General features: G+C 42.1%; 1 protein-coding gene across 1 annotated transcript in view; it reads left to right on the top strand.

Moving 5' to 3' along the window:
* Positions 1 to 4,930: 4,930 nt before the first annotated feature.
* LRIT1 (leucine rich repeat, Ig-like and transmembrane domains 1) overlaps positions 4,931 to 27,125 on the top strand; it is a gene marked incomplete at its 3' end in the record, with an annotated part of 66,231 nt that continues 44,036 nt past the window's right edge. The window contains exons 1-2 of the mRNA XM_082486711.1: positions 4,931 to 4,978; positions 6,133 to 6,345. Of these exons, the coding sequence (XP_082342837.1) occupies positions 4,940 to 4,978; positions 6,133 to 6,345 (252 nt within the window). The 5' untranslated portion in view covers positions 4,931 to 4,939. The remainder of the gene's footprint in view (positions 4,979 to 6,132; positions 6,346 to 27,125) is intronic.

Here is a 27,125-nt window from a genome sequence, read left to right as displayed (position 1 = left end):
CCCCTGTCAGCTGGGGGCTCTTCTTAGCAAGGTACAAAGGGTAATGGCTCCTGCTGGTGCTTTTAGATCTATCAAAGCAGCCTTTGGTATTTTTGAATAGGGCTGAATAGTAATCCATAATTAATAATACATTAGGTAAGGTTTTGGGGGTCTTTGTTCATTAATCATCTGAAGGTACTTTTATAGTTGTCTCATTTATTTTGTTTGCAAATGTTGTGAGTGGCTCTCAGCATGAAGATTGTTCTCAAAGAACTTGCTGTAAATATAAGGTGCCTGATTTTAGAAAGCTGGACTGCACTGACTGGCTCTCAGGGGCTGTGCACCTCCCGTTGCCTCCCTGCCTGGGCTGAAAGCATGTGGAGTTACTGCCAGTTTCCCCTCTTCTTCCTGGTGTCTCATCCTTAGCACGTCTATGCTAATGCAGGGCTTTGGGAAATCTTTCTTGGGGTTGATGTTTCTGGAGACCCTTGCTGGGTGAGAGCTGGGCTGGGCAGTGGAGTGGCAGGCAGTGCTGGTCTGGCTGGTGCTGTGGGGCCGTATCCTGCACCCTGCCCAGGGTGGCCCTGTCCCAAGCCCAGGGGCTCCATGGATGATACTAGCAGACTCCAGGCTGTACAGCACTGATGGAGAGGCATTGCTGACTGTGGCCTGGCTGCAGAAAAAGTCAGATGAGGTAAGAAAACTGTGAAAGGGCCGGTGTGTCGTTGTTACTTAGTTCTGGAAGTGTGTCCCTGCTCTGACTGTGGGAATGTTTTTCCTCCCCAAAGCTTCTACTGCTGCTATCAGTTTGGTCACTCTTGGGGCTTGTTGTATTTGCTCTTCTCTTTTCTTGGTTATGTCCAAATCAGTTTTCCCTCTGCTATGTTTAAAGGGTCTGAGATGAGTCTGGTACTTATTTCAAGAGATCATTTCTGCATTTTTTTAATAAATTTTTATGTAAGTTCCTCCCCTCTCCCCATTGATTCTGAGAAGAGTAGGCCACAAGTGGAATACATTTCTTAAGAAGCGCTGAGATTTGGCAACACATCCAGTAACTTTGTATTTAGAAATTGTACTGAAAGCTCTCTGGAGGATTTGCAAATCTGAGGAGATGAAGTCCGTCCACTAAGCAAGGTGGGACCAGCTGGGTAGCAGGAGGAGCACCTGGGAGAATCAGCTGAGAGAGCTCCTATGCTGAGCCCTTTTGCTAGTGGGAAAATGCATGGGACTTGCTGTCAAAATGTGATGGGGCTGGTGGTGTCCCGGTTGTAATCCCAACCAGTGTCTGGTTATGTAGGTTATAGTCAGAATCAGAACTTCAGGTTTTTTTAGCAGTTTGGCAAAGTGTATGTGTGGGAGTTGGTGGGGTTTTGTTTGTTTTTTGTTTGTTTGTTTTTCTAGAAGCACAAAGTTAGGGGGCAAGTTTTCTTTGACTTTAAGTGAGCTGGTGGCACCTGCAGAGGAACTTCATCCTTACTGAATGTATCTGATTTAATTTTGAACACGGGAATAGAATGAAAAGTACCTTGGATCTGCAGGTTGTCCTATTTTTTTCTAGAGTTTTCAATAGCACCAATAAAAATTTGAAAACTCTGTTTTTTCAACTATCTCCATAAGATCTGAATGTTATGTTTCCTGTGCATTGCATGGCCTAAACTGTATGTATGGAAAGGAAGGCTGTTCTATGCAGGCTTCTGCACCATGCACATCACTTCAGTAAAAAGGAGATGCAGGGAACATGCAGCAGTGAGCTAAAGGAATGTTGAACATAAACTGTGAAGGAAAGTGCCTCTTTAAATGAAGACAAATGAGGTTGCCTTTGAAAGAAACCCTTTACCTCCTGACGAGGTTTTAGAATTTCAGTGGGCTCCAATAAGTTCCTAACAGTGAACTTCTAAAGAGATTTTCCATTTCCTTGATTGCAGCTATATTTAAAGAAGATGGCACTTGAGAATCGAGAGCAGGAGGCAATGACCTTACCTTACCCGCAACGCTGGTGGAAGCTGCCTATTCTTGGTGCGGTGTAATTCTGCTCTTGCTGTGAGGCTGCCTTTGATTTCAAGGCAAAAGGCTAGAGCTCCTGTATGGGAGACTATTGTCCCGCATCTCTTACAGAGCATGCATTAACTGGAGAGCAGGCATCTGATTAACAGCCCTAGTGCTGTCATAAATCAATCTGTGTATGCTTAAACAAGTTACATCAGCCTAATGGGAAAAGATGTGGCGAGACAATTAAATGAATTAACCCAGAGCAGGGGGGTCAATACCATGAAATAATCTGTTGCTGGAGTGTGACGACCAGGCGCCGTGATAGTTCTGGCAGGCAGTCCCTGCAGGAACCAAGCCCCAATCTCTCTCATGAGGAGGCTGACGCATTTTCAGAGGATCTGGTGATGTGGCTCTGGGGCTTCCAAATGTTTGAAGGCTGATGAGGTTTAATTATTTTTATTATTAATTTTTATTGCTCTGAGGTGGAAAGCAGCTGTGTGTGAATGAGTTCACTAGCGTGTGTGTGTGTGTAAATAAGCCAGCTTGTACCTTTCCTACCAGTGGTATAGGAGCATAAGCAATAGGGTGCAATCAATTTTAGTGATTTAATACTGTCTAGGTAAGCTTTTCTTACCCACTGACTCAAGAAGGTTGTCTTGCAATATTGTTCTATGCTTTAGTGAGTTGCCTAAATCAAGCAGTGCAAATGGCTACCAATGGAAAACAGAAACTCAGACTTCTTATTAGATTTAGATTGCAGCGGTCATTATTGTGAATTTAATTACCAAAACAAAAAAAAAAAGGAGGGAGAGGAAGTTTCTAAAAAAGCAATGGGTTTGTTTTCCTAAGCTTTCCCCTCCCCCCTTGTGAAAAGTCAAATTGATAACGTGTGCCTATCATGCTTATACCCTTACAGCATACATTGCAAGCTCCTATTAAAGTTCAAGAGAATTGCGCATGAAGCCATGTCTTCCCCAGCTGGTATTCATTGCCTGAATCCAGTTCAACCAAGCCCTGTGTGAGTTAATGAAAGCCTCTGGTCCTCCATTTCCCTTGAGTCTGCTTGAGGTTTCCTTGGAAGATTACTTTTGTGTGATGCTACTCATAGGAGGAAACCACAGTCAAAGTAGTTCTGCTGGAGCCAACAGAAATCTCCTCCTTTCCTGCTAGTTCAATGTAAAGGAAGTCAAACTGTGTGCTGAAACTCAATGAGTCATGTGAGTCTGTCACACAGATGTGTTTTGGAGAAAGGCAAGAGAGCCAAGACATCGATAGGTGGTGTAAAAGGATGCTCCCAGCATTGTGGTTGTGTACTTGACCCTTGACTTTTTGCTGCAGCTCTTATCTTCCTCAGGCAGAGAAACCTGTGCTTGCAGGTCACCTTCTCTTCAGAGTATCCCCAAGCAGCAACAGCCAACTGCTACTGGGGCCATAAGGGGTGACATAAGGGCCACCTCTTCGGAGGTGTTGGGGGAACTCCACTGTGTATCTCGGGGCGTGTGGGGTTGATGTTGTGAGCCCACCAGACCACCAAAGCCTAAAGGGCGAGGTTAAAATGGTGTCAGTGCTGCCAAGAAACCAAGTTGTTGGCTGTCTGACCCTTTGTTTAAGCGTTTCTCTTGGGTCAAGGCAAATCAGCTAGGGCTGAGACTCACTTTGCTGCTGCTGTACTACGGGGAGCTAAGGGTGCAGTGTCCACTATTTCCAGAGAGGCTGTGGCAATGGTTGTGAGAGAGCTGCCTGCTGGTGCTGCTCTAGGGGCTGGGGTGCTCAGAGGGATGCTGGCTTGCTGCAGAGGTGCCCAGGGGTTGGGAACAGGCATCTACTACTACTTCCCCTGGGGGAATGAGGCTGGTCCGAAGCTGCCTTTAGCAGCAGGCAGTTAGGTGCCATTTAAGCCCCATAAGGATATCCTCAAGACCAGCTGCTGGGTTTGTACCTGGAAAATGGGTGTCCTACTGTGTGATGAGAAAGCAGTTGGTGTTGAAACATGTACAGGGGCCTCAGCTGCAACGCAGGCACCTCTGTGGAGACAGCAAGAGTGTGTTTGCTGACTTTGCAAGGGGGAGTATTTGCACTCTCTGTGTTAGGCAGTGGCTAATTTAAAGTGCTCTAGTTTGCCCTTCTGTAATTACCTACCTTTCCCTGATGGCTGATAGGGAAGACGGCTATCCTTCCCCCTCCCTCATATATCCATGACTTAATTTTTGTATGTGCCGTACTTAGATGTATTTTTAGAGGACCTGCTGGAGCAAAGGAAGGCTCTTGCTGGCTGAGGAGACTGGGAGCATGGAAAGGCTATTGGGAGATGCAAAATGAATGCTGCTCCTACTCTCTGTTCACTGTTTTGAAGCATCCTGGCAGTGAGGTAACATGCAAGATAAGCTTTGTGGCTGTTTTTCAGTGTACCAATTACGTATATAACAGATCTCAGCTGGGAAACCCTACCAGGACAGGGGTAAGGGTTAGTGCAAACCCGGCTCTGACCCTCCCCTAGCAGCAATCCAGATGCATCTTCTAGCATAATGCCTTTAGCAAAGATCTATAATCATCGAACTTTTGACCCCAGTCTCTGAAGTAATGCCAAGTATGTTTAGCACACATACAAATGAAGTGGAAATCATTATTGGCTTGCTCATGACCTGCTGAAATATGGTTCCCCTCTGGGGGCTCTGTTTGCATTTCCCTCAGTCTCTCTGAGCACTCAATCTTTCAGTAGTTTCATGTGCCACACACTGAGCATCACTGTGCTTTTGATCAGAGCTACCTGCCATTGTCTATTCACTCCAGACCTTTCCCTACTTTACGTTTTCTCAGGGCTCATACAGAAATACTCTCTACTCCCCTCTCCCCCCATGTTTGTGTTGTGGGTCCAGGTATGGCTCTTGACTACATCTAACTCATGTCGTGCTGAGAGTTGGTCTCAGTCTGTCCTCTCTGTCCCTCCACCACCAAGTCCCAGGCAAAGGAAATGCAGACTTATGGGCTGTCAGGAGGCTGTGCTGATCCAGATGACTGGCAACCCAAATGGTAAGGCTGCTTCCAACCCTGAATTTTCTTTCTCTACTTCCCCTCTGCATGCACATACTCATCTTGTCTGGGCTGCCACGTGGATGTTGGCAAAGCTGATGTATTCTTCAAATGTCCATCACTGGAGCCCCTTCTTTCTCTTCAAAAGAAAGAAACCTCCAAACACTCAGAAACCTCTGAATCAATTTATGTGAAAGATGGGAATAAAAAATATATTTTTCTCTATCTCTTCCCCAAGCAAAGCTACAAACGAGCTTTGTCCTTATCTCAAAACTTATTGAGAGAATTGCTATTTACTTTGTGTAAATACAGAGCAATCCCAACACCTGGATTCTTTCTTGCTGGAGTCTCCTTCTGTGTTTGTGTGGAAGTGATCACAGAAAGAAGGAACTCGCCTTGTCACTTTACCCTGCATTAGAGTTGAAGTAACCTGAATGTTGATCCTTCCACTTTGCAACTTTGGATGCCTACATTTTTTTTTTTCTGTTGTAATTCTTAGCAAATAGCAATTTCTTCTCCCAAATGTGTTCTTTTTGGTGGGGTGGGGTAGCACTAGAATAAAATAAGACAAGACTTCACTAAAAAAGAATAATGACCAACTCATTAAAATGGAAAATGAAATAACCATGGTGAGCTATCTTAGCAAAAAAAAAAAAAAAAAAAAAAAGAAAATTGGTTTCAAAGTTCTTTTCTGGCAGTATGCTAGAGTCCATGTTGACAGCAACTGTTCATGGGCAGAGCACGATGCGTTGGCATGCTGTTGGCTAGCTGCCCATCAGACAGCTCAGTTGGCAGCAAAGCCCGCTCCTTCAAAGAGGATGATGTGGCTGTGACTTGGTGCAGGGATGTGGCAGGCCAAGGGGAGCAGGACCCTGGCTCTCTTTCTCTGCTTGCTCCACTGTTTGCTGCAGTCTGCTTGGAAATGTCACCATTGTGCTGAGGGGTGGCTTGGGGCCAGGCAAGCTGTGCCCTGCCCTTCACTTTGTGCAGAGGTGAGTGTTGCTCTCACAGAATCACAGAATCATCAGAGTTGGAAGGGACCTCTAGAGATCATCTAGTCCAACTCTGTAACAGCAGATTTTCCAGTGTATTCCCAGCATCCTTTTGCCCTCTTCTTTTTATGTCATGGGACAGCTCTTCTGCATCCACAACAGACAGCTGGTGGTGCAGCCGGAACAATGCCAGTCCCAGGGTGTCCCCATTGCTCAGGAGTGCGTATCAGCCCCAGGACTGAGGCGAGCAGGGCAGATCTGGAGCAGCACAGGAGGGAATCAAGCCTCCTACTCAATTGAACCACGTAGAGGAAACTTTGAGGGCTCTGAGGCTCTCTTTGGTGTCAGTGTGCATGTGTTGGGGTTTTCTTTCTGAAACTTCAACCATCTGAAAGATGCTTCCAATACAAGCCTGTGCACCCAGGATGCTTTCTGTTGCACTTGGATAGGGCTCCAGGCTGTGGACCAGTTACTGAGATAACTTTTCTCTCTCTGTGAAGCCTGTGCTTGGGCAATCAATGCAAATGCATCCCTGAAGTTATACAGAAACACTATAGGAGAGGCAAGATAGCAGCGTGGCCCTCGGACTTGCTGGAAACCAAAAGAGAATCTAGCCAAACTCCCCATTTCCTTGGTGTGACCTTTTTATTGGATTTGATGTGAGGAAGTGGTAAGGATCATGGGAACCTGTTCCTCTGAAAGTCCCCTGAGTTTTTGAGGTTCTGTTCCACTGCTCACATGAGACAGTATTGCATGTGTTGTACACACTAAGCAATGTGGGGTCCTTCTGAGTCCTGTAGTTTCAGTGGTCTTCCAGAAAAGCCAGGGCAGATATTCCAGAGGCCAGTTGCACAGGGAGAACGGACAGGAGGGAAGAAATAAAGCATTTTTATTGCCAGTGTCACGTGAGTTAGTTATTGCCTATATTGCTCTAATTCCAGGGAGCTTACCCAAGTGGTAATGACAAATTTGTAGCTGTGTGAAGTACACAGGACTTTTCCCTGCTAGGCTCTGTCAGGCAGCCGTTACGGACACTTGGAGCAGATCTGTGAAAACTTAATGCCACCTCCTGGTTATAAATATAATAGCAGAGATGCTCTTTAAAAATTAGTTTGTTACCTTTATTTGATAAACTGGAATAACCAAATATCGAACTTCTTTAGGAGCTTTCTTGAATACTTTTTTTTTTTTAAACACATTTTCTACAGAATGACATGAGCAGTTTCCCTTGAATTGCTATTGATAAAAAATACTGTTAAGAATAAAATCATCATACTGGGATCTGCTCCTGCTGACCTTAAAGGGAGAGAGTCAAAGTTACAGAAGAGGGCTTGCCATCCCTGCTACAGAAAATCTGCCACAGCGATTTTTGTCTGTCAATAGTAAAGGCTCAGTTTTCAGTAGCTAGCAAATGTTTGTCCTCCTGACATGTTATTTAATGATACATGGCTACTTACGTTTTTTTTTTTTTTAGTATTAAAATGGCCTTTCTACCCAGCACAAGAAGTCTCCTTCCTTATAAAAAGTGAAGAATTGAGTGACCTTGCAAGAACATGATCATAAAATAAGTAATTTTCATCATCTTCCCTTATTATTCATTAATCCTATGTGTAAACTTTTCACTAACTGCAACTAAAGTCAGTAGATGTTATGACTAGAATCGAATTGATATCACGGGGTTAAAAGAAATAAAATGTTTAAAATGAAAACCGGTGGACAGTAGTTAAATGCAGGAGATGGGGGAGGGAAATCTCCTGCCACGACTAGCCGGGCCGTTTGCTCGTGGCCCTTTCCCCAGCAGGGGGTGCAAAGGGATCGTCTATTTTTTTGGGGGGGGGGGGGGGGAACCCTTTTTCATCTCAGCCCCAGATCTGGTTATGTACTGCCTTGCATTTAGGGAAGTCTTTGACAGCAAAGGAAAAAGAGAGCATAGGAGAAGCAGAGTATAAGCAGATGGAGAAGCATTATTTGATAGAATTTCATTTCACTTTGCACATATGCCACTTGCTATAGGAGATACAGCCTGGCAGGGAATGGGGTTCCTTCTATTTACTGTAACTCACTTCTATTTACTAGATAGTATTTTATTGTTACTGACAGCACAGAATTTCTGCATGCCTTTTTGGTGTGAAAAGGTATTTTATTTTCATATTTGAGCTATGGAGCAACTGCTGCTTTTTTATTCCTTAGCACAAAGATCTGATGCCACATTTTGCATGTAAAAAAGACTTGCTTTTCTGGAGGGAGAAGGAACTTAGTTATTGGGGCATACCAAGAAATTAATTCTGCCTTGAGGTCGACAGAGATCACTTATTTAATATATCCTCTGGCATCATAGAGTGTTTGATATATAAACTTTATTCTCCATTACTTACCAGTATAAGTGCTGATTTGCTGCTTTAATGAGTATTGTTCTTGACTGGTGTATGCTGACACCCAATTCTGCACAGAAACGTCAACTCTCTGATTTCATGCCTGAGACTCTGATGGCAGTTGCATATGTTTAGAAAAATTGTTAATAAATCTTACATATTCTCACTAGATCCTGTATAGAGTAATGGTATGGATTTAGTGGTAGAAGTATCTGAAAGGAATTAAGAATTATAAAGCAGCATTTTTGTCATAAAAAGTAATGCATTCTGTGACACATGTTGGTATCTTTGTGCTTGACAGAATATTTAGCAACTACTTCTTCACATAGGAATTACCTTAAAGTTATTGGCTTCAACAGGAGTTTTGTATGACAAAGTCTTAGTTTTGTATTCTCCAAACATACATGAAGATCATAATAAAGGTTTCCTCTCTCTGAGGATGAGTATGCTATGTTTTGTGACCAATGGAGACGCTAATTTGGCTGTGACATTGTCTTTTTTTTTTTTCTATTGTCACATCAGTACTGCATTAAGATGATGTCAGTGAAGATGTGTCACAATGTAGGAGATGAATTGTTCAAATGATATGTTTGGTGAAAGGCAAACAAATAGATGAATCTTAAAAATTAAGTTTCTTAGAGAAACAAATTTCTTTCTGGCAGAGTTTGTTTTTATTAAGGGCAATTTCAGATGCTTGGGTATCATCATCAGCTGTCTTTATTTGCTCCCAGTTTGTCAAATCTAGATTTCACAGTTAAATCTGCAGCATTTATGCAAGAGCGCAAAGCGAACGGCAGCTGCTCTGTTTGGGCTGCTTAGAGCAGATTAAGCTGCAGTGAGGTGTGCTGCCAGTGGCTGTTGGCCTGAAGAGACCGGACAATGAACCTCCCTCTGACTTGTTATAGACAGCTATGTCCTGTAAATAAATCAGAAGCTGAGCTGTGGCTGGGTTCCTTAGCTGAATGGAGGGGCCAGCCAAGGCTTTAGACGTTTCAACAATTTTGTAGCTGCAGTCTGAGATGCACCTCTGTGTCTTGGCCTTCTTCCAGAGAACATTTTCAATGTTTTCAGGCATCATTCTAGTGCCACCTTTGAACTTAAACACCCTTTTGGTTCTGTTCTTACTTATCCAGTCTTCCTTTTCATACAGTTTGGATGTGTGCTGGGAGAGAACACAGTGATTTCTGCAGGAAATCATATAGTCCACTTTGACTCAAAATCCAGCAGAAACAGCCTCTGCTAAAGCTTCAGCAAAGACTGAAGGAAATGGCAGCTACCAAGCAATTTCTAAAAGTGAAGGAGTAGTTATCACAGAGATCTGTGGCTTTCCCTTCTCATTGCTTGGCTTTCTGCCACTTTGTGCTGTCAGTGTGGGACTGATGATCTATATTCAGCAGCTTTCTTCCACATAATGTTATTTTTTGAGAGGAGGCACAGCACTGAATGACCTTTCCATCTCCCAGCTGTGCATGCAAGTATCTAGTCAGCAAATCTTTGATGTGGTGTATTTAGAGATGACCTTGTGGTATACCTTTGAGCTGGCAGTGGCAGAGGAGAGCTGTTTTCTGCGCTTGACCCAACAGAGGGCATGAGTTGGCTCCTGGGATCCGTGCCAGATCCAAGTGTGTGTGAAAAGCACAACTCATTATGCATCACTGTTATTTTCTGCCACTGATAAGCCCCAATAGGGTGTGTATTTTGGAGATTATCATGCTTCTTGGGTCATTAAAGTCCAGAGGCAACCTAAGGTATGGGATAACCACTCAGAAATCCACTGCCAGGTGGATCTTGTGGTTTAAGTAGATCATGCCATTTCCTTCTGTAGTTCTGGAAGCTGCAGCAAGAGGCAGGTGCTGTCATTGCTGTGGGAAGGTGGGATGCCCAGGAAAGTGGAGACCCCTGCCGCAAGCATGGCTCTAGCCACCCAGGAGCGAAGGTGGCTTTCATAATGAGCTGGGCTGGTCACATCATGCTGCATCTGCTCCTCCTGCTTCTCGGATCCGCTGTGTCTGCCAGGTTGAGCTAACTTGATTATCCCCAGGATGAGATTACCTAAAGGTGATTTTTTTCTTTTCGTGCTGTGACAGGTGATGGGAATTGACTCTTTACCTTTGGAATCATGCTGATGGAATAGGGTTTTCTTCAGGAAACTAAAGACAGCATTTATTTCCCAGGAACCATAATTGTGTTTGTGTTATGTATCCCCTCCTGGCTCACTTTCCTATATTTATATCTTGCATCACCAACTCCCTGCTCTGAGCAGGGGCTCTCAGACTCTGCTGCTTGGCTGTTGCGAGTGCAGTGGGACAGTCAGGGGGATGTGTGACAGTGAGAGCAGCCCTGGCTTCTGGCTCTGTGGAGAAATGTGCAGGTGGAGATGTTTGATGGGGTAGGCAGTGCCAGTTCCCTCAGAGGAGAATGTCTTGGACTGGGTTTTTGTCTCTAATTTTGAAGCAGTGTCTGTGCCACTGTTGGTATATTAGTATCAGAACAGCAGGATTAGACAATGCTCATTTTTAAAATGAACTTTATGTCAATTTATTGATCATATTTAAAACAGCAGTTGCAATGCTTAGAAGAGCAACCGTGAGGGAGTTATGGGTTACATATGATACCTAGATGTGGTCCTGTGTTGTCTGCAGTTCTGCAGGATGGTGGGTAGGTGAGCCTGCAGTGCACAAGCTGGGGAAGTCATCAAAATGTCATGTATGACACATTAGGAGAAGTAAATCTAATGATTATCGTTGCAAAGAGTATGTGCTGTCATTTAATTAGCTCTTTCTATCATATGCTGAAACAACATGAGTTATGTGACATGTTGGGGATAAATATGATTTTACACTCACTTGACTTTTGATGTGACATGCTTAATTACTATAGAAAGGTATGGAAGACCTTGAAAAGGAAAATAGCATAATACAGATATATTTAATAACAGATCTTTGGATCTTAGTGTTTTGTAAGAGATCAACATTATTTTCTTTAAGAGAAAAGAAACTTCTACCATACAGTGACACAGAATAGTACACCTGTTCAATAAACCAGGTAATCTGTGGTCAGAGGTAGTCTCTGCACATTTCAGCAGGCCCTTGAAACTAACTTTCAGGGACCAACACTGCTTTTGCTTCAGTGCTTAATGATAGTCAAAACCCCAGAGAGAGAGCACAGGGGAATAAGCCACCTGGCTGGGCCTCTCCTCTCGACTGGACAAGTCCCCTTTCCTCCTGAGGAAAGAGACTGATGGGGGAATTTGTATTTTCTGCTTCAGAGGATGAAATTAATTTTGTAAAGTTCAGCCTGTTTGGGGCTTGTCTGAGATCCACCTACAGAGAGTGTGCATGTGCCTCTAGTCAGGTGGCCTGTAGAAATGCTCAGCTGTGCGGAAAGTAGTGTAATGGCAATGAACGAGCCACAAATCCGCCTATGTAGTTGCATGTGCTGTGGCCATGTCATACCATTTTCAGTGTCTGTTGGTGGAAGTTTTGCCCCAATTTCTTGTCTGTTTCCCTTTCAAATAGTCATTCCACAAATGACTGTATGGAAAAGCTAGATTAAAAAGTCACATAAGCAGCTTTAGCAGCCATTAATTTAAATACATTCAGTAGAGTAAACATTCATATGCCAAATCAATTCAGTAAATGGAGACAGGTCATTGTATTAAATGGACTTAGGGATGCTCAGGACACCAGATCCTTCCCCTCAGCAAGCGATGCAGGAACTGTCCTCTCTTCAGCACTTTGCTCTAACTAGAAATAGTTGATTGGGGAAATGATTTCTTTTTTTTTTTTTTTAATCATTCTTTGGAAGTGGTCCCCCTGGTTAGAGACGTCTCTAGGAGATATAACGTATCTCCAGGACTGGGTGAACAGCGTGTTCTTCTACAGAAGGATTTGCCATTTCAGTGTTCTCTGGTAATGGTAACACAGGGCCAAATAAAAAGAATTTGAGTTGGGAGGGAGAAAGTTTTCATTTGCACACCAGTTCAGGTCAGTGTTAATTATTTCTATGTACCCCACAAATAGTTGTGCAGGTAGTGAACTGTGGTAAAGTAGTAATGAGTCGTTTTCCTTGAAGGCTGCGATATTAAGGAAATACAGTATGGAGCTAGCATGGAGCGGTGTGTGGCGTTACAGTGGCACAGCTTGGGGGCTTCTCCTGGGTAGATGTGGACGTAGCTTCTGGGATGTCACTGCTGTGCCTCGGTCATCCCAGCTGCCCTCTGCAACCCATTACCCCTCTGACTCGCTTGCTACACAAAGTGATTACTCTCACTGTCACACACATAGTGGCTGTATTGTTTTCTTAACCTGGAAAAATACATGAAATACATGCTGACTCTTCACTTGGGGAGCGTCCCCACTTGCATAATAACATTAACATCTTTCCTCCTGTATCAAAGATTGAGCTTTCTTTCCTTTTTTTTTTTTTTTTTGGAATTGCCTTGAGATAACCCTTAAGCAAATTACGGAAACTGTAGTTATGGTCTGGGTTTTTTGATGGTTTTGTTTGTTGTTTTTTTTTTTTGTTGGTTGGTTGGGTTTGTTTTTTTTTTTTTTCCTGCTCTTGTTGGTTTTGGAATTTTTTTTTTTAATGTTTTTTTCTGTGGGGGTTATTTTGGGTTTTTGTATTTTTGAGGGTGGTGGTGGTTTTATTTTTTAAAGAGGAGAGCAAAATCTTTGCAGCCTCTTTTAAGTGGCATGCTATTTCATACTATGGCTATGCCCTATAGTATCATTGCAAAGCCTAAGAAGATTAAACTAACTTGTATTTCATGAAGAAATAAGAGCATAGATAATTGCTTAACATGTTAATCTCTTTAAAAGTATGAGTGAGCAACTTTTAAAAATTCTGCAGAATGAAAGTAAACAGAAATGCTTTATTCCAAAGTTTATGAAACTCAGATGACTCCATTTTCTAAATTGTTTAACCTGCTTGGGATGTTTATCCACCACCTACTGCAGGGGATTTGATCTGGGTCAAAGAGGTTGCTGAAGTTGAGTTGAATAGGTTTGCAAATTGAAATATAGGGAAACTGGAGAAATTTCTTCTCTAAATGTTTAATTCTACCACTATGTCCTGGTCCTTCATCTTTGTATCCCCACTCCTCTCTGTGGTGTTGGTTCTTTCCTTGTGTCTCAGTGAGACCGAGTGCCCATCAGGCAGCGATACTCCTGCTGGGGTCCACCAGGTGCTCAGTCTAGCCTCAGGAGGCTCAAAATAAATATTTGGAGCTTGTATTTCTTCCTCATATTTCCTGTATTGATTACTATCTTATTGGTCCTTGGTTTTGTATCCAGGAGTAGTTGAAAATATTTTGTTTACTCTTCTACTATACACCTTGTCCAGAAAAAAAAAAAAAGACGTGATGCTTCTTAGGGAAAAACATTCTAGAAACAGCATGAGGGTTGTGTTCATTTCTGTGGGCTCTGGATTTCATGCTTACAGCCAGTTTGATTCTGCTTTTGTTTGATGTAGGACCCTAATACCATTTTTTCAATGTGTTTGTTTATTTTGCTGGGATTTTATAATTTTTTAAACAGAAGCTCACAAAATTTCTCAGTAATGGTCACGGCAGTTCACAAGAACATTTTTTCTGATTCATTATTTCTCCTTTGACCAGGTCTATCTATCCTCTCCTTATACTCATCTGTTAAATACATATTGGATCTTGGTAATGAACATTTGAGAATATCACAATCTGTGTGCGTGGCAGTCCTCCAAGTGAAGGAGGAAAACTCTGTGGGAAGAGCTCCTGGGTACTCATTTTACTGCTCAGCTTTAGGCATCTGTTTAATTGTTCCTAACAAGTGGAAGCAAAATGGACAGGCAGACACAATCAGATACACTTTAATTTGCATTTCTGTGGCATTTACCATGCCAAGGTAGGTTTTGGCAGTCATTCTCTCGCTGGAGTATAAGAAAATGCCAGGCTTGCTGAGGGTGGACTTCCCTTCTCTCCTTGTGGTGCCTGAAAAGGGCAAAGGTACGACATGGAGAAACTTGGAGCCTTATTAAATCCCTGCACTAAGTTTTGAGATGAACCTGTAACTTTGAGGGTGTTGCACCTGATGGTTGTTTACTTCAGGATGATTGGGTTATTTGGATTCATTTGCTGTTATGCTCATCACACAAACTGGCTGATGAAAAGACATAGTCCAGAGTAAGTGATGTTGCAGAGGCAGAAAGAGAACTTATAGGTTAATGAGTAAGTATGTAACCTAAAAATTTCTAAGTTAAAACCCATGGACTGAGCTCTGGCCCTGGCAACCTGGATGTACCCCAGTGGTAAAGCTGGCTGCAGTCAGCAGCAGCTGGCACTGACTCCCTGGGGCCAGTTATGGCTATCCCTGTCTGAATGTGGGAGACCTCTGCTCTCTGGCAGCCTTCCTGAACCCCCTGCTTTGACGATGAGGATCTATTTCTTCCTAAAGCAATTGCCAGGTTAAAGGTAGGGTTCCCTGCAGTTGTTTTACTGAAGCCATTCCTGTTCTAGGTTTTGAGCTTGTTTTAGCTCTTTTCACTAGCAACTTAGGATGAGCTAGTGGTGGTTCTTCCCTAGTTGAGGCTTGTATCGGTTTTCCTTGTGAATGTCTCATGCCGCCTACAAAGGGCTCTTCTGGAAAAATTACTGGGAGTTTGATTCACAATAATGCTTGGATGTTCAGTGTTAGCCATTTGCAAACATAGCCAGGATAAAGGAGCTGCGTGAGCAGCCCCAGTTTCTTGTTGTGCTTTTTTGGATGGCTGTCTGTAAGGGTGAATGCTGTAACCAATCTCTCTGTGTGTGGCAGACTCACAGCTCACAAGTCCTAGGTTTCCAGGAAGCTGTTAGAGTGTTCACCGCTGTTGAGGTGATCTATTTATATGCACTGACCAGTTTAATGCCTTTTTTTTTTTTTAAGTGTGGGAATACTTCTAGATTTTTTTGTGGTTTTTTTTTTTTAATGACTTCCTGTGTAATAACTGGAGTCAACTTGAGGTTAAAGCTAATTTAAACTGGATACTATATTTAACATTTATGGTGCTAAAAGGATTATAGGAAAATAGATACTACATAAGTGGCCATAATCTTCTCACCGTTTGTGATACTTGAGTGGCAGAGAATGGGGTGCCAATCTGAGATTAAAAATCTAATTTTAGGGAGCTAACAAGAGTCACATTGAAGCAAAAAGGTAAAGATGGATTAAATTTTGTGGACTTAAATTTTTAATTGGGCCTCAGACCTGCTTAAAAACTTGCAAACAGAGCTTTAACCAAAGCCTGTGATTCCAAATTATGTGCTATTTCCATACACCAATTTAATAAAATCAAACTAGACACTTCAGTTACACCCTTGATGGAACAGCCAGGATGAATTTTCAGAGGTCAGTTTTTTCCACCGCTTGAAGTTTGACAAGTCACCTCCGTGCCATTATTTTTGATTGCTGAAGCCTGTACTTAACCAGCTCCTCTTCTGTGTTACTTCCAAAACGACAGTGACAGGAAAGCCCAGCTCGGGCTGTGAGAAACCAATGCAGATTGCAGCTCTGCAGCTCCAGTACTACCCCTTGGTCACAGTACAGTCACCTTGCCTGAAAAGACCTCCCAGTTAATTTCTTTTCCACCACCTGGAGAGAAAAAAAAAAAAAAAAGGAAGAAATAGATGTGTGAATAGTAATACCATTTGCAGCCCTGGCCTTGCAGCTCTGTCAGGAGGATGGGTTACTTCTGAAAACAGACGCAAACAGATATTAAAACTGGAAAAAACCGATCGTTGCATTGCAGATGAACCAGTTTCTCTGAGTTAAGTTGTCAGTGCAACTGAGAAAGGACTGGCTGCTAGCACGTAAACACTATAGGAGCCTGGTGACTCAGTGAGAGGTAACGGACAACATTGGCTTACTGGTGTTTGCTTACAGTAACTGGGAGTTAGTCCACCTTCTTTCAATAGTACTTAATAGCTGCCAGCAGGAGGAGGGATGGATCTTGCATTCTCAGTGTGTCCAAAATGTAAGCAAAATTGGCATCTGGAGAATACCTGAACTGGGCTCCCTTTTATTCCTGCTTGTCTGTAGGCTTTAAAATAACAATTAAACCCTCTTAATGGGATTTGTGTACCATATGGCATCTTCCCCACAGGATGACTCTTTCTGTTGCTATCCTGTCATTTGTCCATATCTACAAATAGTTCTCAGCCGGAAAAAACAACACGCACCATTTAAAGACACCCAAGGAGAGATCACCATCTCTTTGGATAATTCTTTATTTGTATATCCTGTCTGAGGCATAGTGTTCTCTTGTGGTGGTCAATGGAATAGACTTCAGTGGCAAGCTCAGGCCTCTGAAATGTTATAGCAAAAAGAAGTTAGTAAATGCTCAGTGCAGGATCTAAGCATAGACTATTGAGCAATAGGATACTGACATGTGTCTAGTCCTGAATTCTTCTGTTTGCAACACTCTCTGCTGGTAATGAATTCTCGGAAAGGACTGCAAAAGGACACCAATAAACCAGTTTTATTATTTGGTCAAGACACACTAAGGTATTGCTTGTCCTACTGACACTTGTGATGCTTGCTTTTCCTTTTGTTTCATCCTAATCCCATTTCAAAGCACTGAGGTTCTGCTAGCAGTAGTTACACAGCTGTTTGCTGGTAGATGGAGCCTTTAATTATGGGCAATGCCATGGGACTAACAGTTCTAATTTCAGCTGCTGAGTGGGTTTTCACTAGAGTCAAGAACCTTGGGTTTTTCCAGTGATGTTTCTGGTCTAAACTCATTGCTGCTTCATGTGTTGCATTTATAAGTATGGCTGCTACATAACTTTAATTTCAAATGCCATCTTTAGGTGATAGTAGCGAGGGTGCTGGTGCCTGCTGTGGGATAGACAGATGGGGAGAGCAGAGTGTGTCTGTGTGTCTGCAATGCCCTCCAGTGTGCAGTCTGCTTGTGTACCTGTCACAGCCTGCAGTGTAGCTTCATGGTGCCAAGTGCAGGCCACAGTGGCTGGATAGAAATCAGGCCATGGCAGTACTGCTCTTGGAGGGTGCATTGTTGCACTGCCCTCTGTGCTTATCTGAAGGTGGGCTGAGCAGTCCTCTGCAGGACCCTGCCTCTGAATGAGCAGAGGGACCATAAAAGACCTGGTGCCTCCTAACTTTTTAGACAAGTGAAGTTGGCTAATGCAACACCCTTCAGCAAGCAATCTGATTGGGATCAGATCTGACCATGTCTGTGAGGTACTCCACTTTCTAACTGCCCTGTATGTGAGTTTGAGGAAAGCAGTGGAACGTTTCAAAATAGCTTTGGCCGGCGTGTAAAGGAAAGCTTTCTTAGCTTCACAAGGGTTGAGCACTGTCCACTGCTATTCAAGAACAAAGTTTTACACTTGGTATGCTTTTTTTTTTTTTTTTTTAAGTCCTGTCCCAGATACCATATTGCAATTTAATTTTTTTTTTTTCTTATCTGCCAAAATAAAGTTGCTAGTGGCCATCCTGCTGCTGTGGCAATTGCTCATTCCTACCTTAGGAATGGATCACAATCTCTCAAACACCTGCCATCAAAATCCTAGCTGATTGTAAGGGCTGTCTGACTGTATCAGAACAGGACATAGGAGTGGGTGAAAGCTGGAGTTTGCAGACAAGCAATTTTGCTCAACTGACAGGGTTTCATCTTGTCTTGGCTACCTTCATGTAGCCTGGAAGTCACTGCATTCACTCAGTTACTCCTAGGGGACCCCATGTTATCTTATTCCAAGTGAGTATTTTTTCTTCCCTCTTTTATACTCCTGTTCCAGTGACTTCTGAAAGGAAGAGAAAACATACTTGGGGTAATATGAGAGAAAGAAAAAAATTCAGGGACTATAAGATCATTTAGTTTGACCTCCCATGTATGGCAGGTTAATTTGTTTAAAGTTCTTGTGGGATGTCTGTTGCTACACATAGCTGTTTCTGGGACTGCAACATAGATGCGCCTGTTAGAAGAAGCAAGATGTAGAGAAAAAGATACTTTTTTTTTCTTGTTTTCTTGGTTTGTCCACCTGATGCTTCTGTCATATCAGAGTTGGAAATGCTTTATCTCTGTCACCCCTTCTCCCTGACCATGAGGCCAATGTGGCCCCACAACGCTAACTCTGCATCCTTGCCAGTCGTAAACCCTGTAGCATCATTTGAGCCATCACAGGAACATTGCAAGCATGTTGAGTACAGTGTAGGCAATTTTGTTTCACCAAGGGCTGAGGAAATAAAGGTATGCATAGGGGAACTAAGGGTTCACAGCTTACAGAGCTAGGAAGAACAACCATAATCATCTAGTCTGAAACTAGGCTAAAGGTGTATCTTCAGAGCTATCTGTCTTTGTCTAAAAGACTGCAAGTGATGGTGGTTTCACTAGTTCCCCTGATAAGCTGTTCCTGTCTTTCATTACTTTACTGCTGGGAAATTTTCCCTTATTTCAAGGTTGAATTTATCTAGCTTCGACTTTTATTCACTGGATTGTTGTCAGCTAGATTGGAAAGCTCCTCACGTATGTCTTCCCCAAGTGCAATTACCTACACAGTGTGATGAAGGTATGTCTACGCTTTCTCTTCAGTGAGCTGAATATGTTGAGCTCCATACCCGTCACGTCAGAAGGCTTGGGCTGTTTTGTTAAAACCAGAGAATTCATTTGTGACACTCACTTGAACTCTGTCCAATGTCTTCAAATCCTCTTTAAAATGCAGACACCAGGACAGGATTCAGTAACCTAGTAGGGGTCTTGGCAGTGCTGCCCGGAGATGCTGGAATCCTTCATTATTTCTGTTTCATACTCTTTTTTTTTTCTCTTTCTTTCTTTCTTTCTTTCCTCCCCCTATATTCAAGAATCTCATTAGTCCTTTTTGCTACAGCATTGCCCAGACAGCTTATATCGAGGCGATTATCTATAATGATCCCAAAATCCTTTTCTGAGCTCTGTTTTTCAAAGCAAAGTCTTCCATCATGTAAATATAAGCGACTGCTGTTCTTGGATCTCAAACACTTGGTCTTACCAAAATATATTTTGTCAGGTCATAGCTATTTACCCTGGTGGCTCAGGTCATCCTGTAATGATAACCCATCTATCCCTTAGTTTACTACTCCAGAAATTTTTGTCACCTAAATGTGTGACTATAGCATAGAGAAGCAAAAAAATTTGGATCAAGAAAAAGTCTCAAAATGTCCCCATTCAGTGGTATCTGCCTACCAGCTGTATTTTAAGATCTGTCAGTGGCTTAGTTTTTAGTCCATAGAATATGTTATGTGCTAATTCCATAGGAGGCGTAATTTGTCATATTTTACTCATCCTCACAAGTATCTTGGAGAAATTCAAGTGTTCATTAACACCACACAAGCCTTTGCATTTTTGTTCTGGAAGCAAACATCATGATCCAGATTTCTTCCCTTCTAGTCAAGTCAAATCAACCCCAAATTGCTTGTTTTCGTTTTCTGCTCCTTCAGTTGACAAAATTATTATTATTTTTTTTTTTCTGCAAAGGGTATAGCATCAGTAGGGAAATAGAAAAGTTTTGCAACAGCCTGGTGGCTCTACTGGGCAAGAGAAGATGCGTGTGTGACTGCCATCAGGTCAAAGACAAATGGATTTGAATCCCGCCATTCCCAGATGAGTGCTATTGCATAAAAGCATCTCTTTTGGCCATAACGGTGATTTCTTGCTTGTTATATGAAAAAGCAGACTTCAAGTTTTTGGTTTTGAGTCCTTGCTGAAAACGGGTACAGGGAAGTTGCTCAACATGGTGCCAAAGGCCAAGCAGGCAGAATATGAAACAAAAAATACTTTTCAGATTTATAGTCTAAGATGCTTTTCCTTAACTTATGTGTGGATCCCACTTTTGGGGGAGTGCTTATGTACCGAACTTAGGCTTGGGGACTACCCATCAGAAGCTGGATATATTGCATATCTGTGCCAAGTATTTCAATATGTAGTCTCTTTGTAGATAAAGGGCTAACTCTGTAAATCAGCCCACTTCTCTCCATTAAGATTTTTCTTTGTTAGCTGTTTTGAGACAGTTGAAACCTTCCCAGTGAAGGAAAGGATGCAGACCCCTCTGGGAAATACAGCATTTGATCCATACATCAGAGGTGCCATTCAATGTGATATCTAGGACATGCTGCCACTCAATGCGTTGCTGGGCCAGAAGCATAATTGCGGAGTGCCAATCAGCTTTGAGGTTTGAACTGACTCCGGTTCATCAGTGAAAGAGATGACAAATATTGCCATCAAAGCACTGCCTTTGTCTTCCCTCGATTTGTTTAATGGCGTTTTTCCTGCCCCGTCTGTAGTTAATAGAGTCCTTCAGGTTCTGCTTGTACAGCTGCTTTTCAGAACAATGACCTCTCATCTGTTTCATATAATTTGATTGCAAAACTGCCTGTATTTGAATGATAGATTAGTTTATGGTGAGAGAAATCAAGAATGCTGCCGTAGCAACTTCTTGTGTAGTTCAGTGGAACAAATCTTGGGGCAGTGGACGCAAATCATTGCACACCATGAGGGGAAAAATATGTGTTATCTCACTGTTCACTAAGAAAATTCAAATAGTGACTTCTCCAGCAACTAGAGCCTCCAACAGTTGTCTGCCAAAATACAGTTTGTTTTCACTGTCAACATCTAAAGCGCATTGAAAACTTAGCACTCTTGCTGTTAGGACTTGAAAGTTTGCGCTCTGGTTCCAATGATGTAATTTTCTTTGCTGGTTTTCGTATCTAAGTGAACTATTGCTTTCACCATTTCTGTCCTTTCTTAAATAAGATATGTGTGTTTCTAGGCCACAAACATTTGTCTCCCTATGGTCACATTCTTGTACTACCAGTTAGAAATAATTGTTTTTAGAACTTATGATAGCACTGTATTGGGAAATTAGGCCTTGCTTTATTACTACACAATTATTTTCCAGATTCCCAAGAAAAAAATGTTATTAAAAGGAAGCACATTTTCTACCATTAGAGACCTACTGAATTAAGTATTGTTCTCTGAAGCATATTTTTAAACAGTGTTTAATTAGTTTACATTAAAAACTTAGGTTAATTAAAATTAGATTCCTTTAAAGCAGGTAATTGAATCTGCATCTGAAATACTTCTCAACGGGAAATCAACATTTAGGTGTAAATTCTTAGTTGTATTGACAATTTCTGTGGGCCAGGGTCTCAAAGGAGGCAGCAGCTTGCTTCAGCATCCTTTGCCTTGTCTCTCTGCCTTTTTTCAGGGGAGTCACCTCTAACCAGTGTGCATCTCTATCTCAGTGCAGCGCCTTTACTCAGCCCAGCTCTCCTTTTCTGACAGGTCTATGTTCTGATGTTGTGTTCTGAGCAAAACCTGCTTTGAAAAACTTCATACATGGCTCACACAGGAAAAAATCCTGCCTGTGGAAATCCAAGGGTCTTAAAGTATTAAAAAAAAAATTCTTAAGTCTTGCACGTACAATTTTAATTGTATTCATAATCATTCAAACTTGCATCTTATTGAGGTCTTCTTAGAGTTTTTGTGCTTTCTGTTGCTGTTATTATTGGATCCTTTTGTCTTTTAATGATCCACAAGAGATCACCTTACATTAGCAAATTTCCAAAAACCATCTAAAATAAATGTGTGACCACCACTGTTCACCATTTAAAAATTCTTATTATTTTACATAATAGTAATGCAACAGGTCCATCCTCCTTTTTTCTCTGCAGAAAGTGGAATGCCTGTTTTCATAACAAAGCACCTTCTGAGTATTCACTCTGTTAGCCTGCCTAGGGTAGCCCATACAGACCATTGATTGTCATCCTCCTATATGTATACCAGGCAGATGGTATCAAGTAGTTTTGCATTTTAACTCCAAAATGTGAACTCTCAATATCATAGGCTGAGGTATGAGTCTTCACTTATGTCGTGGTTTAGGCCAAATCCACCACTGGGGACCCGAAGGACCCCAGACGGGACCGACAGATGCTCCCCTCTACCCCTCTACAAAGAGAGAGGCAGAGGAGGAAAAAGAGACTTACGAGTTTAGAAGAAACTAAACTACTTTAATGAAATATTAATAATAAAATAAAAGGAAATAATGAAAAATATATACAAAACCGTATCAAGCTCCCGAGATGACAATCCCGTCACCGGCTGGTACTGGGGCAGTCCCAGGCTGGACTCAGTGACGGACGGGAACTGGATTCCGGATCTGGAGTCAGGATTGGGATCACAGGCAGAGAGAGAGTCCTCCTCAGACGTCGGCCATTGAAGGAAGAGCCCGTGACCCTTTGATCCCTCAGCTTTTATACTGAGCATGAGGCAGATGGGATGGAATACCCTGTTGGTCAGTTTTGGGTCACCTGTCCTGTCCGCTCCTCCCTCCAGGTGGGACCCCACTATGCTTTTCTGCTTCTGACCCTCCAACGTGGCAAATAACAAAGTTGGTTGGCCTTGGCTGTTATGGCAATAAGTGTAAGCAGGAGCCTCTCTGCGTACCATGCCTGGGCATCAGCTATAAACAATTGGCCTTATCACTCTGAGAGAGTGAACACTGTCTGCACAATATGCAGTTAATTTCAGTTGTTAAAAGAGGCCCAGCTAAGAAGCGAAGTTACTGAACAAAATTGGTTCTGTTTTACCTCAAACCAGGACAACTTAGTCACCCTCGCAGGTGAAACATGAACAGAAATTTAAGTGAGACATGACAGGATGGATAAATACTTGTGACTAACACTTGCCATCATCACATTATAAGGATTTTACATTATGCTTTTAGTCTCTACCCCGATGTGTTGAACCAAACCAATCACTAGAACTTTGGTCTACATTTAGGAATTTGGCAATCATTTTTTCCCTGTGGTGACAAAACCAATTCACTTCACTGTTTTACAGTAATGCAATTCAAAGTAGTATATGTTGATGGCCTGGGTACTGTGCAAATTCTTCCCCTCACCCTATTCCTAAATTGGTTTGTAATGCCCCAATCGGATGCACAAGAGGTGCTAGGAAAAATACATCAGAAAGTGTATGGAGCACATGAAGAATGTGCACTGCAGAAAAACTCAACTGCCTTTTATTAAACTGCAGGGTGTTTGTAAGTGTGGACAGTGCAGGAAAGCTGAGTCAGCAAGGCCTTGATTTGCAGCATTATTGAGGACACAGTAACTTGGTCTGGAGTTGTGGGCATTTAATAGCTTTGAAAATAGGGCTGCAAGAGATGCTATTTAAGGTGTGAGGCATTTCTGTCTGCTGAAAGAAAACCTGAAGAAATTATGCTGTTTGTGTCTAGGGATAAGGAGGAAGAATTGCCTTCCATTTTTTCTTCATAAGTCTGTTTTTTATCAGCACGTCAAAATATTCATTCTGACACAACCGAACAAAATGTGCACAATTAGGTGGACTGTGAGAGGGATAGTAGGATGGGTTGGTAATATTGGATATAATACTGCAGGTCACTGTGAGTTAAGAGTGGTTGGATACTGAATCAAGTAATTGAACCCTAAGGAGAGGCACACTTTCTGCTTCCATTTTGATCGTGAATAATTGTCCAAACCCTCCTCAATAAAGGGCTGCAACAGCTAACCTGAAGTAGCCTGAAGTGCCATCTAATTATTACAGGACAGATATTAATCACTGATGTGAAGATTGTCTGTTCCAGATTAAGCTGAGTTGCTGAATGCATCCAAGGGTTCCACTTTTCTCCTTTTTTGTTCTTTTTTTTTTTTTTTTTTTTAATTATTTTTGATAGTACGTGGGATACTATCTGTATAGGAGTGTTTTGCAGCCCCTGTATAACCCCTAGGGCTGTACTTTCGTTAGGGTAATATCAATCCTGTTTCCAGCCACCTGTGATTCTCTAGAGTGTGAAAACATGATGGGATTTTGCATGCCTTAGCGTAACCTACTCAAGATACAGGACCTTGTTGTGACAGGCTTCATCAGGTTGGTAGCAGATATTCACTGGCAAAATCTGGACAACCAGCAGTGTCAGAGGGCACCGGGTCAGTGCTGTTGTGGTGAAGGCTGACTGTGCTAAGGATAAACTGTGTAATTAACTGGAAGCGTGTGTTGGGTGTCTTGATGCACTGCAGTTTGCTTTCAGGCATTTTTCTGAAAGAAACACAGCATACTTGTCATCAGCCAGTTCTTCTTAATGTGGATAAATTAGTGGTGAGAACTAGTTATAGCTAGAAGAGTACTTTTTCCTTGGTGACCAATTCCTGGAAACTTTTATGTTTCTTTCCATCTCTTTTTTGTTTGTTTCAAATTTTTTTTTACAGAAAGTGCGAGATTATCCATCATCCAATAAATGAGCCAAGAGCAATCTCATTTCCTCCACTTCTTGGTAGGAAGTCAGCAGCTGAGGCGGCATGAACCAGAACCGAGGAGGTGTTTAATTCACCCAGTTTGTTCAAATGCTTTATGTGCCTCTCTTTACTCAGTCAAGAGCCTTTGTAATTTCTTGCATGAAGGAGCACATAGGCTGGGACAGATATGGGTCTGAACTGGCTGAGAAGCATTCATTTAAGGTATTTAGGGTGGAGATGGAGGACAAGAGAGATGGTTCAGGTTTTAAGTACATCCTTAGGTTCAGAGGTGCGGAGTGAAACTTGGTGGGATTTCTGAGTAGAAGGGAACAACTGGAGCTTAAAGCTACTCAGTGGAATGTGCTGTGGCACAGGGAACCATCTGAAGTGAGGTGTCACTTCGGAGAGCTTTAGGAGGCCTCTCTTGGGTGGGACAGTCTGTTCTGATGTTGCCGTAATGCACTACACTGCCTCTGCTGTTGTCTCAATTCATAGTACCATGTTGGGCTAGATGAGCATGTCCCATGTTCTTCAAAGCATGTCTGTAAGTTGCACTATCCCTGGGTAGGTCTGAAATATTTCAGTAACTTTGTTACTTTGCATTTCTTCGGTGCAGCCATAGAGGACAGCTTTGATTGCAGTTGAGGACAGAGGCCCTATTCCTCTCGAGGCTCACTAAATACTCAGCTTTACCCATCACTAGTTTTCAGTAATCGAATATGAAAAAGAATACACAAACCTAACACAGGCACATTAAAATTTGTAGCTGCCCAACAGAATGAAGAGACAGCTCTGCTGCTTTCTACTCCCACAATAAAAGGTTTACAGTAAAAGCAAGTCAAAAACCAATCTGAAAATGCACTAAGAGCCAAATCCTGAGATGAGTTCCTGAGGTATGCTTCCTTTAAGCCAAAGGGGACTCAGATCCTAACAGAATGTCTTAACCTGTTATTTATTACATTATGGTATTGTTATATAAGCCATAATGTGTTTCAGTAGGCAAACAAGAACACTCCTCAAACCACAAACTTCAGAAAATACACAGATCAATTTAACTTTACTGCGTATCCCGTCGTTCTTGTGCTGTTGGAAGCAGCAAATGGTCATTCCATCTTCTCATCCCCTGGACCCCTGGCTCAATAAGGCTGTCTCTGGTCTCCTTACCAACTCCCTCTTCTGAGCCATCATTCTCCTTCATTTCATCCCTGATGTGTTCAAGCTTCTCCTTACGTTTGATCATCCCTGTGGCCCTTTTCCAGCTTATCTATATCCTCTGTGAGCTTGAATGACCCAAACTCTGCACCCTATTCAATAAATCTGAGCACAGTGGCTTTCAAGTGGTGTGACCACATGTCCTCTTTTGCTTCCTATTCCTTTTTTAGTGTTTTGTAGCATTCTGCTGGGATTTGTCAGTATGACCCTGCTGATGAGTGAACTGATGATTTCAAGACCTGCCCAGGTCTCTTTCCTGAGAAAGAGATTATTACGGATGCAGAACCTGTCATTGTAGATACATACTTAAAGGTAATTTGGTGCGCATACACATTATTTTGCACTTATCAGTGCAAACATTTTGTCATCTGCTCACTTAATATTATGTGTACCAAAGATGTAATTTTCAACTGTCAGCTTTAGATGTGATTATTCTGAATAATTTTGTCATGGCATTATTCACTGCTCTGTCAGGTAGTTTGTGACTATATTGTGCTTTGGGAATTGTGAGGCTCATCTCTGATGGGATCCTGCTGGCTAACTTGTGACAAAATGACATTTATTTCCTATCTCTAGCCATGAGAAGAACGTTCCTTCTACCCAGTAATTCTTTAGCTTCCAGGATTGCACCATCTACCCTTTTGTAACCCATACACAACCATTTTCCCTTCTAATACATTGGAAAGCATCATAGGGACAGATCAACTTTTTCTTTGATGAGCTTCAAAAGCTCTTTCACTGTCAATGCTTTGAAACGAACCATATGATCCCTGTAAGAACTAATTAGGTTTGGCTTTTTGTATGTATAATCTTTCTTATTGTGTGTCGTGCACATATTTTTTTTGCAAATGACCCATCTTGTAGTAACAGGCAAAATCAACTGGCAGTTTTTCATCCTGTAGGCAACATGAGCAAATATAAATGTTTAAACTGGACATTTCTAATAGTTTAAAATATATATGAATTCCGATAATTGTAAAATTAGTGGCTTTTTAATTGCTTAGACTCTTTAGTTGCAACCTATTCAATGATTGTTCTCACTCTTATAGAGCATAGGGGAATTTAATGGCAGGTGTGAAGTTAATTTTTATTCTTATGACATTGTTAGAACGGAATCTTACCCATGCCTCCCTTTAGTTTTTGCTCAGTGATCAATAAAAAGATGAATGTTTTTATGATGGACTAGGAACTTGTTGATTGTCCTGGTAAGCAGAATCTGCAAAATCCGATGCAGTTTGGTGTATGACAAAGCTGAATGTCACACACTAATTTGTTTGAATAGGACC

Source organism: Vanellus vanellus (genome assembly GCF_965231255.1).
Source record: "Vanellus vanellus genome assembly, chromosome: 7".
NCBI lineage: Eukaryota > Metazoa > Chordata > Aves > Charadriiformes > Charadriidae > Vanellus > Vanellus vanellus.
This window is presented reverse-complemented; position numbering and strand designations above follow the sequence as displayed.